Source organism: Schistosoma haematobium, chromosome 7, assembly GCF_000699445.3.
Source record: "Schistosoma haematobium chromosome 7, whole genome shotgun sequence".
In the NCBI taxonomy this organism is placed as follows: Eukaryota; Metazoa; Platyhelminthes; class Trematoda; order Strigeidida; family Schistosomatidae; genus Schistosoma; species Schistosoma haematobium.
The window spans coordinates 3,152,617-3,168,210 of record NC_067202.1 but is presented as its reverse complement, the minus strand read 5'-3'; the positions used below and the strand labels follow the sequence as shown (position 1 = coordinate 3,168,210).

The 15,594-nt window shown below is 38.5% G+C and overlaps 1 protein-coding gene across 2 annotated transcripts in view; it reads left to right on the top strand.

Moving 5' to 3' along the window:
• The first annotated feature begins 1,366 nt into the window (after positions 1-1,366).
• Positions 1,367-15,594, top strand: part of CSNK1G1_1 (Casein kinase I) — a 33,186-nt gene continuing 18,958 nt past the window's right edge. For both annotated transcript variants that reach the window (XM_051217809.1, XM_051217808.1), the window contains exons 1-4: positions 1,367-1,433; positions 6,026-6,331; positions 11,155-11,420; positions 14,283-14,517. In XM_051217809.1, the coding sequence (XP_051064233.1) occupies positions 6,109-6,331; positions 11,155-11,420; positions 14,283-14,517 (724 nt within the window). In that variant the 5' untranslated portion in view covers positions 1,367-1,433; positions 6,026-6,108. The remainder of the gene's footprint in view (positions 1,434-6,025; positions 6,332-11,154; positions 11,421-14,282; positions 14,518-15,594) is intronic.

The following is a 15,594-nucleotide window of genomic DNA, read 5'->3' as shown; positions in this document are numbered from 1 at the left end:
TAAAAACTGCTCTTGTACAAGAGAACCAGGCTCCCGTGTCATCATCCCGAAACAACATGATTTGTTGAATAGGGACGAGGGACTTCGTACTTTGGCAAGTTTAGGACAAAAATATTGATGATCATGTTGAATATCAGAGGAAGGAACAGATTCGGAGAACATATTTAGGTGTAGCAGACCAAGTCAGGCACAGCAACGAAGAAAAAATGGATGCAGGAGGATCTGGGGGGAGCACAAGTGTGTGAGTCTCTCTAACTAAATTATCACAAAGCCGAAAAATGAAGTACAGTGTAATTAAATGGAAAGATATATTGAATGGTAAACAAAGGAGTCGTATTGGAATAGACTTCCACGCCCAATCAAAATATGATCTTTTGTGCACGTTTGACCAAGACCATTCAGCCAATGGTTTGTCCAGTAAAACTAAGATTGTAAGCATCAGTGCCGAATACTTACATGCTATTTTTTCTGAGGACTCAAATACCACCACTTTTACTGCCTGCCACCCAGTAATCTGAGGAGTGGAAATATAGCTTTACTTCTCTTTGATATTATATGGAAATGAAAGCTTTTAGAGTACTTCACTTTTTGGGAATATGTTTCGTTAAAGCTTCAATAGTCTCATCCGTCCCCGCTTAGAGTACGGAAACATAGTACTTCCCCCTCACTCCAAAAGGATAAGGACACTTTGAAGCGTATCAACGGCGAGCCACGAAATCAGTTAGAGGACTCAAATTTAAACCTTACGAAGAGCGCCTCCATTCACTAGACCCTTACCCATTAGAGTATAGATGTCTTAGAGGTGATCTATTAATGGCTTGTAGTATTCTCAACACTTCTGGAATCCTCTTAAACACCTACTTAAGCTTAGATCGAACACTAACCTAAGGGGTAACACCCAGAAACTGGAGACACAACATAGCAGAACGGACTGTAGACACAACTTCTACCCCTTAAGAGTTGCCAAATGCTGGAACTCGCTGCCGGCCGAGCTAGTCCAAGCGACTTCTCAGGAGTCCTTTAAGAGGCAACTTGACCTATCCTTAAGGACCAAGGACAACATCATACTGATTTACCAATTTCTTTCTCCTCTTTTGTTGTTAACATACCTAGGTTTCTGCCTGGAGGATTTGGTGATCCCCTGCTACTAAATACGGAAGCCTGTTAAGCGAAAGCTTCTTCTGTTTCGTCCACAACCATTTGAACCATTTGAAAGCTGTTGGTGTATAGTCATTCTTCTTAAAACCCTTCAACACATAACTAAAACTGTAGTAGAAAGAAATATTAACGACGAACTGCACATTATTTTCTGGTTTTTTAATCTGTAGCTTATTGTTTCATATTTTCATATCTTTCAGTCGTGTATTGAATCTTGAGGGTGAAAGCAAACTGTTTTACTAAAGAGCGGGTGGGTTGATTTTTCACCTTATTAGGTATTTATTGTCTTAACGTTTTGTGAAGATTGCTTCTACTAAGTCCTACGAGAAAGTCCTGGGTTGTCCCCTTTATCTTTTGTACTGTACTTGTGGTTATTATGGCGACGATACTTATAGTTTGTCCCTTATCTGTCTGTGTGGCTATTTGGTTCCGTAAATGGCGAATTTTCGTAGGCGTAACGTATCTTTGTTACGTTTTTCTCCATCACATTAGCTTATCGCAACCGTATTCTAACTCGGGTTACTGTGAAGTGGTCACTATTCACAAGAGTTTTCCCCGAAAATGTTTCTGTTTTGGTAACTGGCACAGTCGTCTTTACTTTCTTTCTCCCTAAATCTTAAGCTTCAACTTCACGTTATAATATTTATTCCCCAAATCCACCCACTCCTTTCGAACTGTATTCTTTCTCACTGACTGATTTCATTATTATTTTCACCCTTATAATTTTATTTTTCTAACTTCATTTCCTCTCGTTTATTTGGTTTACCAACTTGGACTGAGGTACATTCGTGTCAGACTCTGTGTAGATTAGGAACAAATAACGTTTCTGTTCATCACACCATGTCCATGCTTGAAATTAACCGCTCGCCCATTTCAGAAGCTGGAATTTGGAAGATCTGTGACCTTGGATGGGTTTGGTCGCGATTCAGAATTCCATTATAGGAATCGTAATCAAAAATGTGGTCTCACTAGTCCTTGTAGCGCTTTTTATCCTCACCAATTCGTAGGTGAATCCAAATCAGTTTTAATAACCTCATGACATGGTATAAATGCACATCTGCTCTGCTACATACTCGTGTTTCAGACTTTTGTGGTGAATTTAATACTGTTTTGACATGCACTATCCGGTTTTTCTGGAATATTACTCCAGTTTACATATTTGAAAAAAGGTTATTTGTGGTTAGTTTTTCAATACTGTTTCCTCGCTGCTGATAGAAGGTATGCCTTATTTCTCCGTCGCCATAACCTAATACTTTGCAGCATATAATCGTGTTTGAGTGCACATATTTGCTTTCATTTTGTAAAGTATACCAGTTACTTGATGCGTGTTCCTAGATATAGTATTAGTTTTAAAAATTCCAAATATATTTAGACAATCTACTCAAAACGTGGAATATTATACTACCATTTTCAGTAAAATAGCGAGAATTGCGTCAATGATTTTTCGCCACAATGCGAATTTCTTATTTTTTGGTTCCTTTTCAGTGTTTTGACTTGAATCAGTAAATAAAGTGGGTCATGTACCGTTTGATTTGTTAGCAACATAGTAATAAGAGGATAATTTTATTATTCTACAGGGAATCAGTGTCCTTTGTTTATTTGGACTCACACTTTGATGTGGATCAATGATTTTTTGGGGTTTCAGTCCGGTCCCAAATACTTCGATTTTAGGAATCATTTGCCATCATTATCCTGCTCAATGTGTCTTAAATCCAAGTGCCTAGACATGGACTTAATGAACAAGCCATATTAGTTAATGATGTATCCAGATTTTTAATCTGGGTTTCCTCTGTAAATGTTTGCCTCAGCCTCAGCATCCACCTCAGTCTATTACTTAAGTGTGCATGTAGTGGTTGGTGCTGTGTCAAACCCACACAGGCTAATTAACTCTTGGACAGAACAATTTATTCATTCTTCTCAAGTCACATTTTTACCTTGTCACTTATTCGATTATTAACCTTTTTGTGTTATGGCATGTGTGTTAACTACTTACCCTATTCATCATGTGTCTGCAACTTATTTTTGTTTAACCATGAATATCAAGATACGCTTGATTAAATCGAGTTGGCCCACTAGCCCTCTCCGCTACGCGTCATTTTGTTTCGCTTTTCTCTCTCCTCTTTGCCTCTTCTTATTCTGAATATCTGTCTGGATAAACGAATGCCTAAAATGGGTTTCTCCGACTACACTCGTATTTGACTTCTTTTTGCCGCTGTCACAGACGGGGTTAGCCCAGGTAATATATGGAGTTAAAGGGGAGTAGGACAAAATATCACGTTCCTTTTCAGTATTATTTGATTCGAAGGACGCAATTTCAAACAATTGAAAGTTGAACATCATAAGCAAGATAAATTAACAACTTGAAGAAATGCCATATTGAAGGAAGTAGATGCACCTTCGTCTGACTAATCATCAGTTAGCTGTCAAGGGTTGAATGGTACCTTTAGTCAAATCATTTCATAATTGATGATGAGTTTGTTAGACATCCGACGGAGTTGATTTATTAGCTGTTTATTTGAGTACAACCGACAAATATTCCCCATCTTTATGATTCATAGGTAAACAACAGGAGTCGGGACTCAAGTTTCCCCACTTAATTTTAACATAAGGGTGGGATATCAACAAGGCTAAAAACAAATAAATGAAAAAATATCAATTCAGGTGTTAAAATTAGCATACCGAATAAATAATTCAGAGGGAAGGGTTAGAAAAACAAAATAAAATGTAGTACTACACCCACAAATTTAGTGGAAGATATACTAGTACTTCTGACCGAAAACCAAGAGTAGGCTAGTGGAGGATGTGTTGATCACATCTTCACCCTCCACCAAATGCTATAACATCTTCATAATTACTCCGGGCCAATAATTTGTGATTCTTGACAAAAAGTCTTCATTCAACTCTCTGGACAGGATTGTTCTCTAGGATTGTCTATTGAATGGTGTGTCTGAACAGCTCATTAACATCTTAAGAGCCTTATATACAAATACCTCAGGTATAGTGAGGGCATACAAATACCTCTATTATTTAATCCAAACAGTAGGGTTCGTTAGGGTTGCCCAATCTCGCCATTCCTCTTCAAATTTGCCATCTATGACGTTCTAAAGATGGCTCTGACGGATGTAGGTAATTATGGTGTGCACCTATTACTTGGAGAAAAACCTTTCGGCCTTAAATATGCGGATGATATCGTCTTATTGTTTGACGATACCCAAGTACTTCGCACCTAAGTTCAAAGTACTTTTACGGGGGTGGTAGGACCCTATGCCTGCACACATTCTTGGTAGTGAGCAAATAGAAGTAGTCGAGAAGTTCATGTGTCGGGGAAGTTGTGTATGTGCTGGTGGTGGCGTGAGTGATGGGATCAATTTACGTATAGTGAAAGCCAGAGCGCTTTTTACCAATCTGGAACATCTTTAGCGTCTTCGTGATGTTGGTCTGGCTGTAAAAGGTCGGACCTACGACGCGTCGGTGAGAGTAATCTTGCTGTATGCTTGTGAAACGTAGCCGAGTCAGACATGTTAAGTGACTCTTTGTGTTTAATCATCATTGTCTTCGAAGGCTTGCTGACATCCAGTGGCAACACCATGTTGGCAATGAGGGGGTTCGACAACGTACATTCGGATACAGTGACGATAGTTCGGTTGGCATTACCATCTTGATATGCCTACTTCTATGGCTTGGACATGAGCTACGATGTCGTCCCTGCAAATTCCACATTTTGAATTACTTGCCGACTCAAACTGGTTGAAAAAAGCGGAGGAACGGTCAGCTTTTAGTATAGTGTCGCGGTATGAAAGCAAGCTGTACGGGACTGGCTTCCACTGGTCCTTCATGACTACTTGGTTGGGGTCTGATAGTGCAACACAGTGGCTCTAGACATCAGACATGACTCAGAATATAAGCCAGTGGCGATCCTACTGCAAATTTATTTTGCTTTCTTCATAAAAGTGGGAGCAACTTCTTTAGCTGAAGGAATTCTTTCTGTTCGTAGTTTTCTTAGCTGAACTGCTTCTCCCATTACTATTGTCATTATTATTATGATTATTATTACTATTATTATTCATTTTTGTCCTTTTTTTGTCATTATACTCACCTTCCTTTATCTCCTCACAATCTCATTTTTATTGTATGAGAATTTTTGGTGTTCTTTTGTACCAGTGTTTATGTGTTTGAATAATAACAATGGTAAAATCTGAGCCATACTACCTAGGTTTCCCAACATTTGTTGAGATACAGGTTGGTTCGGGTGACGAGTCCCAGGTGAGATGATATGATCGTCCTGGGTTCCACTCCTAGCTATTATTCAGATCTAGAAGTTTGTAATGAAAAGTCAATATCATGGCATCCGCTTAGGATGGACATTTGCTAATAGAGGCTGGTTAATTGTAATTCCAAATTATCAACAACGGGGAAATATCCCCCCATAAGTTATATTGTATTTGTTTTCAGATCAGTCATATGAATATACTGACTACAGCTTACCTAATCTAATGGAGAGAATTATCAAAGACGACTAGACTTGCTTCGAATAAGATATTTTGTCTTAGTTTTTACTATTATGGCGGGGTAAAACACCGTTGATTTGCATAAAGTAACGATAGAAATAAGGAGTAATTTTATTAAGACATGACACCAAAAATAACCCGGGGGTTACATACCTTAGTGGGTCGTAGAACTATCTGGATTTACTTTTTGCTGGAGGACTGGTTATTTACTGGTCATGTTTGAATCCTCGTTACCAGCTTTTTTAATGCCTTTTTTCAAGTATTTTTGTGGGTCAATTCATCGTTTCCCCAAGTTAACCAACTGTCTAAATCTTTGTGATCATTTGAATAATTCCAAATTCATTTTCTTACCATTTTAGTTTTCTATTGGTGTAAGTTAAAAATATGACCAACCAGTTGTTACTCAAATGCACGGGATCTGCATTTTGATTCTGAGAGTGGAATGTTAACACAGCAAACCAACCAGACCTCTACTAGTAACCGAGGTCATCGAGGGTCTGGTACAACTTCTCAGAAAAAAGAAGAACGTCAACATTCAGGAAAGCAGAATAATATGCAACAAGATGCACCACGTTCTTCACGGGAAGGAAATACGCTGCTGGTCGGTCCAAATTTCCGTGTTGGAAAGAAGATTGGTTGTGGGAACTTCGGGGAACTTCGTCTTGGTCAGTACCTTATTCTTCACATTTATCTAAGATATTAATCCTTTCTGCACATAATTTGTATATTTGTATTTGACAAAAGGAAGTATCAATTCTAATAAACGTATTTTGAGTAGGCATTCTAGCCGAAAGGTTCATATCATGACAAAACCCAGGATTTGTCTTAGTTTAGTTTTTGGACTGTTATGCGTATTCTTGCCCTGTAGTGCAGTTATTTACTGAATATACTGCAGAAATGAACTGGTTTTTTTGGTTGTAGATGCGAAAAGCAAAAATTATTCTTATCCATATGTAGTCAACTAGAATTCGGGTGGGGAAAACCAATATGTTGTTGAGTGCAAGAATTACACAATGGCTTAGTAAGATACGAGAATCATATATTAAGTACATCATTTGCACATCTTCCATCATTTGACCTTTACATATTCTATTATTCCTCTAATTCTGTCGTTATTTTGATTACTTTTCAACTTCCTTTCTTTTCTCTTCAATTCAATCTTCTTTTGCCAGGCACTACATCCGATTTCGGTTACATACTACTTGTACCTGTTAATATAAGTAGCATGCACCACACATAGTTTTGTGAAAATAATCAATTAAAAATTGACTATAATATGTATAGATCTTTATTCATTTTATATATTTCATATAAACTCTGATATTTGTTTGCATTGTTTATTCGTAATACTTCTATAGCTCTATTATCATATACTATAGTCTCTCTGGTTAGCGTTTTTTTAGTGAGTTAGTTTTCTACGGGATGGGGTCGCTAGCCCCATGCCCAACCCTCCTCCTTTATCCGGGCTTGGGACCGACAGTAGCCCCAAAGTGGCTCCAGGAGGCGTTATCATATACTAATTGCTGACAAATTAAGGATTGCCGTTTAAGTAAATAAATTTGATAATATCTTTCTAAGTTTCATACCAATACATTGTTGTTATGATGAACCTTTATTAGACAATATTACAAATGACACTGTTTAAGTGAAGAAAGAGATGTGGAAGAATTTACTTTAGTAAATCATGCCATATTTGATGATGTAACCTTATTAGTTTTAGCGATTGTAAAGTACGATTTAATTTCGTCTACATTTTCCCCCAAGCTTTTAATACAATTAGGGAATTAATTCTACAAAAGGACTGAATGTAATTCTGTTTATGAAGTGTAACTGTAGTGAACGAGAACACCAGTGGGGATAACCAAATGTATTTTAATATAAGATTACACAATATCTTAGTAAAATCTGAGAACCATACAGTAAATACTTCATTTGCAAAGTATCCATCAATTGTCTCCAACTTTTTTGTTTCTTCATTTCCATCTCAATCACTCTCTGTTCTTGGTCTTTCCTCTTCGGTTTTCTCAACCTTTTGCCACCAAGCATTCCACTTTCGAATGGTGGTGCATACTACTTATATTCGTCGACATCAGTAGCACACATCACAGAACTACAAGTGATCTTAATTAATGGAAAATACTACAGTACTCCGCCTGGAGTCCCTCTGGGGGCTACTGCCGGTCCCAAGCCCGGATAAAGGAGGAGGGTTGGGCATGGGGTTAGCGTCCCCATCCCGTAGAAAACTAACTCGCTAAAAAAACGCTAACCAGAAAAAATTATTCAAACCTTTTAATCTCTGCCTTGGGAGTCAGAAGGTCTTCATTTAGAAGAATTATGACGCCTCATGATGAAAGCCGAATTCCTTCGGAAGTTACGAGGCCGATGCCCCTTCTGACAACCAGAGCGACCATTTATTTAGGTACATGGGATGTTCGTACAATGTGGGACACCGGGAGAGCCTTCCAAATTGCTGCAGAAATGAGAAGATACAACCTAGAGGTACTTGGGATCAGTGAAACACATTGGACACAAGTTGGACAACAACGACTAACTACAGGAGAGCTCCTGTTATACTCCGGCCATGAAGAAGAAAATGCACCACATACACAAGGAGTTGCATTGATGCTGTCCAAACAAGCACAAAATGCGCTTATAGGATGGGAATCTCATGGACCAAGGATCATCAAAGCCTCGTTCAAAACAAAGAAAGAAAGTATTTCAATGAACATCATCCAATGCTATGCGCCTACCAACGACTACAATGAAGACGCTAAAGATCAATTCTACAATAGGCTGCAGTCAATAGTCGAGAAGTGCCCAACAAAGGACCTGACCATTCTGATGGGAGATTTCAACGCCAAGGTTGGAACGGACAACACTGGATATGAAGACATCATGGGACGACACGGACTGGGAGAAAGAAACGAAAATGGTGAGAGATTTGCAAATCTATGTGCCTTCAATAAGCTGGTCATAGGCGGCACCATATTCCCACATAAACGCATACACAAAACCACATGGACTTCACCGGATCACACCACGCAAAACCAAATCGACCATATTTGCATCAACAAAACGTTCAGGAGGACTATAGAGGACGTGAGAACCAAGAGAGGAGCTGATATAGCATCAGATCATCACTTACTGGTCGCCAAGATGAAATTGAAACTCAAGAAACACTGGACAACGGGGCGGACAATATCACAAAAGTTCAATACGGCTTTTCTTCAGGATACTAACAAACTCAACAAATTCAAGATAGACCTCAGCAACAAGTTCCAAGCCTTTCATGATCTACTCAATGGAGAAGGAACTACTGTGGAGAGCCACTGGAATCGGATCAAAGAGGCAATCACTTCAACATGTCATGAGGTCCTGGGTCACAAGAAGCACCATCACAAGGAATGGATCACTGTTGATACACTGGATAAGATTCAAGAAAGAAGGAACAAAAAGGCAGCAATCAATACCAGCCGAACAAGAGCAGAAAAAGCCAAGGCACAAGCTGAATACACAGAAGTAAACAAACAGGTGAAGAGGAGCATCAGAACCGACAAACGTAAATATGTGGAAGATTTAGCAACGACGGTGGAAAAGGCTGCAAGAGAAGGAAACATGAGACAATTGTATGACACAACAAAGAAACTCTCTGGAAATCGCCGCAAACCAGAACGACCAGTGAAAAGCAAAGAAGGCGAGGTAATCACCAACATTGAAGAGCAACAAAACAGGTGGGTAGAACACTTCAAAGAACTCTTGAATCGACCAGCTCCACTGAACCCACCCAACATCGAAGCAGCATCCACGGACCTCCCAATCAATGTTAGCCCACCAACAATTGAAGAACTCAGCATGGCCATCAGACAAATCAAGAGTGGCAAAGCAGCAGGATCGGACAACATCCCAGCAGAGGCACTAAAAGCAGACGTAGCGGCAACTGCAAGGATACTCCACATTCTCTTCAATAAGATTTGGGATGAGGAACAGGTACCAACAGACTGGAAAGAAGGACTTCTGATCAAAATACCGAAGAAAGGCGATCTCAGCAAGTGTGATAACTACAGGGGCATCACTCTTCTCTCAATACCGGGAAAAGTCTTCAACAGGGTATTGTTAAACAGGATGAAGGACTACGTAGACGCCCAACTTCGTGACCAACAGGCAGGATTCCGTAAGGATAGATCGTGTACAGACCAAATCGCAACTCTACGGGTCATTGTGGAACAATCAATTGAATGGAATTCATCACTCTACATCAACTTCATTGACTACGAAAAGGCATTTGATAGCGTGGACAGAACAACACTATAGAAACTTCTTCGACACTACGGCGTGCCTCAGAAGATAGTCAATATCATAGAGAGTTCATATGATGGATTACACTGCAAAATTGTGCATGGAGGACAGTTGACAAAGTTGTTCGAAATAAAGACCGGTGTCAGGCAAGGTTGCCTACTCTCACCCTTTCTCTTTCTCCTGGTGATCGACTGGATCATGAAGACGTCAACGTCTGAAGGGAAGCGCGGGATACAATGGACATCTAAGATGCAGTTGGGTGATCTAGACTTCGCAGACGATCTGGCCCTTCTATCCCAAACGCAACAACAGATGCAGGAGAAGACGAACAGTGTGGCAGCAGCCTCAGCAACAATAGGTCTCAATATACACAAAGGGAAAAGCAGGATTCTCCGATACAACACAGCATGCAACAATCCAATCACAATTGACGGGGAAGATTTGGAAGATGTAAAAACCTTTACGTATTTGGGCAACATCATTGATGAACAGGGTGGATCTGATGCAGATGTGAAGGCGCGGATCGGCAAAGCAAGAGCAGCATATTTAGAACTGAGGAACATCTGGAACTCAAAGCAACTGTCAACCAACACCAAGGTCAGGATTTTCAATACAAATGTCAAGACAGTTCTACTGTATGGGGCAGAAACCTGGAGAACTACAAAAGCCATCATCCAGAAAATACAGGTGTTTATTAACAATTGTCTACGCAAAATACTTCAGATCCATTGGCCGGACACTATTAGCAACAACGTACTGTGGGAGAGAACAAACCAGATCCCAGTGGAGGAAGAAATCAGGAAGAAGCGCTGGAAGTGGATAGGACACACATTGAGGAAAGTACCCAACTGCGTCACAAGACAAGCCCTCACATGGAATCCTCAAGGCCAAAGGAAAAGAGGAAGACCAAAGAACACATTACGCCAAGAAATGGAGATAGACATGATAAAACTGAACAAGAATTGGATGGAGCTAGAAAAGAAGGCCCAGGACAGAGTGGGTTTGAGAATGCTGGTCAGCGGCCTATGCTCCATTGTGAGTAACAGGCGTAAATAAGTAAGTAAGCATTCTTTGGAGAAAAAAGATTTTTAACGATGTTTGTTTAAAGTTTGTTGTAAATTATTATTCTGTAAGATCATCAAAGTAATTGTTATTTTCATTTTTGACGTTTTTGTTCGAAACTTTTGTTTAGGTCGTAATTTGTATACCAATGAATATGTTGCCATTAAACTTGAACCGATGAAAACTCGTGCTCCCCAATTGCATTTAGAGTATCGATTCTATCGTATACTTCTAAGTGGTGGTGTTGTTGGATTTCCAATGGTTTATTATTTTGGACCTGTAGGCCGACATAATGCGCTTGTAATGGAATTGCTTGGTCCATCTTTAGAAGATCTATTTGAATCATGTAAACGTCAGTTCTCTTTGAAAACTGTACTGATGATAGCAATCCAGCTGGTATGTTTTCCATTTGATTATTTTAGAATTTATTTATACATAGATTGTCTTGTCATTCCTAAAAAGTACGAAATAAAATTGGGGCTCAAGATGTAGAAGAATACAAAGAGTAGTGTATCTGCTCTAATGGAAGAATCTAAGCCATGTCATTAGTTATTTTCAGCTTCTTATTTCGGATTTGTCATAAGGACTTGATCCAACAGTCAATAACTTCATAAGCTTACTCCACTTCTTGGTCAACATATAGTGGTTCAGCTACTTAGGTATTCAGGTTTTTGTCATCAACTCACTAGTTCCAACCTTTCTGTGACTATTAGATATATGGTTTAGTAATTAAAACACAACCTTCAGCCTTTCGATCTCGTGTACGAATCCTTGTCCGCATACTTTTCTTTGCAAACAGAATAGTGTCATTAGCCATCACACAATTGTAAATCAGTAATTACTGACTTCATGAACTGTTCCACTCCCTAGTTTTAGCACCTTCGGTTTTCTAGCTTACTTATTTACTAGTCTTATTGGCTCATGAGGATTTGTGGTGGCTATTCACATATATAACATGTGTCCCATACAACTCGGTTAATAATGACTTGTCTTCCGACCAACTGGGGAAAATTAAGTGGTTGGAGAAAGTGTTTAACATTCCTAACGAATATGGTTATATTTTTTAATTATCCTAATCGTTCTTTTCATCTTAACATGTGTTTCAAATACTCATTTTCATATGCTGCTAAGAAGTATAACAAATTGAACTATTTAATTATCATGAATTCATTTTTTGTTGAAAGTTTATTTTTGGACTTAATAAGTCTATTATATGAAAAGAGATGATTAAAAGGACTAACCATGTAAGTAAGTTGTTTTCACTTCCAACCACAAATAATCACTACATAAAATGAAAGTATTCCACAACTAGTAAAGTCAGTAGAATAGATGGAATGGGGCTAATAGTTAAGTCTAGGACGCGCATTTCTTCCTATCTGTAACTCATCAGTTTCCTGAAATCATGAAGTTAACATAATCATTCATTGTGTTAAGTGTCACCAAAGCAGTATATGGCACTAAACCATGAAGTCGTTAACTGTTGCTCACGACCATGTCGATAAATTCAGATTATCCGGTCAGAGTTTACACTGCAAACCAAGATCAGTGATTGAAGACTTTGGATGATGTTTAATTCAGAAAGATTCACAATGGTACAAATCCACTCACTCATTATCATTCTCTCAATCTGAAATCATAATGTTCCTTCTTACATACTTTTCCACTCTTTTTTTCTCGAACTATATTCCCAATGTTTAGTATTTCATTAATATTATTGCTACTATATTTTTTTACCATTCATCTTATTATCTTCATCTCGTCATGTTAATCTGATATGACAGCTAGGATCAATTTACACTTGTGTCCTATTTGGTGAAGACGTTGACAAAATGCAGAGTCTTTTGACCACTCTAAGCAACAATGCAAACATGTTCGGGATGCGACTCTCCCATTCGAGATGCAAAATGTTACTTCAGGATTGGGTTGCATCGACACCCGAACTAATGATAGGGAGTGAAGTAGTTGAGCGTGTCGACCGCTTCAATTATCTTGGGAGTCTCACCTGCCCTTGTGGTCTGGTGTGTGACGAAATCTCAACACGGATACAGAGGGCTCGACTAGCTTCTGCCAACTTGCGTCATTTGTGGCGTAGGAAAGATATCCGTCTACCAACCAAAGAACAGGTTTACTGCATAGCAGTTTGTTCCGTCCTACTTTATGGCAGTGAAACATGGCCGGTAAGACTAGATGATATTCATAGCTTACTAGTATTCGATCATAGGTGTCTTCGAAACATTGCTCGTATATCCTGGTACCGCCGAGTAAGTAATGCAGTTGTTAGGAAACAGATACTAGGTAAGGATGGCAAATCAATTGATGACGTAGTGAAACTTCGTCAGTTGAGATGGCCGTGACATGTGTTACGTATGCCCAACCACCGACTGCCCCGACATGCGATGTTTTTATGTTGTAGGAGTAGGTTGGAAGAAAGCTAGGGGCGGCCAGACCAAAACGTGGCACAAATCCATGAAGTCACTGACAGGTGGACTGAGCCATGTTAGTAGGTGTAGGGTACCTGGTTTGAATCTACGAGACGATGCAACCGATGGTTAGAGACCTTGAATGACATGGCTCAGGATGGCGCAGGTGCATCCACTCTTTGTGTTCTCCCAAATTCTAATTTTCTGAATTCTTCATGTCCCTTTACTTGTTTTCTTTCCAAATTTACTTCACTGGATTATACTCCTTGACTAACATCTTCGAAATCTAATCTTCGCGATTACTGTTTGTACTTTTATTACTTCTACCACTATGGGATTTGAATGTATAATTGTATCTCTGTGGTAATATGGTATGGCAACTCGAACTGATGTACGTACGTAAGAAGTTCTACGTTGTTGCTGACTGATGCTTGTGCCAGACTTTACATGAACTAAACTGACCAATTTACTGAGAGTCTTTAGGTTTCATTGAGAGAATATATCTGAAATACTGTACAGTTTGTAAAATGCTATACACTATGTTTAGTATTAAAAAAGTACTTATATGATTTACTTGTACATAGTTTCTATTTCCAAAAAATCAAACATTTCTTGTATCCGTCTTATTTTTTGGCATTTAAGTTGTTCTATAATTATACTAACTAACTAGTAATTTATGTATTTATATATGGAAAGAATCTAGTGAATGAACTTCAGTTTTATTTATTGCTCAATTGGTCCTACTTCCTACTTTTTTTTAAAACTTTTCTTTCTCTTTACGGTCATTATTATTATTATTATTGTTTTTCTCTCTTTTTTTTTCTTAAAACTCATTTAGCTTCGACGTATTGAATATGTACATTCAAAGCATTTAATATATCGTGATGTTAAACCAGAGAATTTTCTTATTGGACGTCAATATTATAATAGACATCGTACTATATATATCATTGATTTTGGTTTAGCTAAAGAATATATTGATCCAGAAACTCAAAAACACATTCCTTATCGTGAACATAAAAGTCTTACTGGTACTGCACGTTATATGAGTATTAATACACATTTAGGCAAAGGTAAATATTATATATACATAATTAATTTTAATAGTTGAGCTCATAAGTCAATTGAAGCTAAACAACTACGGAAAATCTGGAAGCACTGGATGGCCATTTCGTCTCATTGTGGTACTCAGTAGTGTGCATCTACAATCCCTCTTCGCGAGATTCGAATCCAGGACCTATCCGTCTTGTGCGTGAGCGCTTAACCACTAGACCTGGGTTTGAATCTCGCGAGGTGGGGTCGTGGATGCGCATTGCTGAGTAGTCCCACAATAGAACGAAACGGCCCTCCAGTGCTTTCAGGTTTTTCATAGTGGTCTAGCTTCAACTGACTCATGAATTCAACGATTGGAATTATTATAATATCCATAAAAACCCCTTTTGAAATTAATTAATTAGTTTTTTGTAATGCTTAATTACTTTAAGAGTTTAATATTATTTATTAAATCATTTGGTGATGTTTAGTTGGTTAACTGATTTTCAAAAAATGTATATTTACTATTTATGATAAAGGTTTATCGTGGTTTAAAAAATAATCAGTCAGTCAGCAACAACGTGAAATCAGGCACATATATGCATCGGTCCAAGTTGCCATATCTCGTTAGCACTACAAGATGAACACCAAATTCATTAAAGTAGTTAATTCAATGGTGGTAATGTATAAAAGAAAGATTGCATATAAGGATATAGTGCAGGGAGAGAAAATTAGTTCATGGAAAGAAAGACATGAAGCGATTTTAATCTCATAGTATCATAGTATAAGGGAAGACAGAGAGTGTATACGCCTACACCATTGTGATCGATTCTGAGCCATATCACCCGGAGTCTAATCATTAGCTACAATAGTCGTGCGGACTCCAACCAAGTAGTTTGTATCTATTGACATGGCTTAGAATAGTAGTTAGTGACTTCAAGGACTGATCCCCCGTTTTGGTTTGATCGACCTTAACATTCTTCCAACCGTCTTCAACACTAGTCAGCATTGCGTGTCATGGTAATCGGTGTTCAAGCATTCAGTTTGGTGCTTAATTTACAAATTTTAGCTATCTCGTATCAAGCTTCTTTTTAAATTGTTCTGTGTTATGTCCCGAC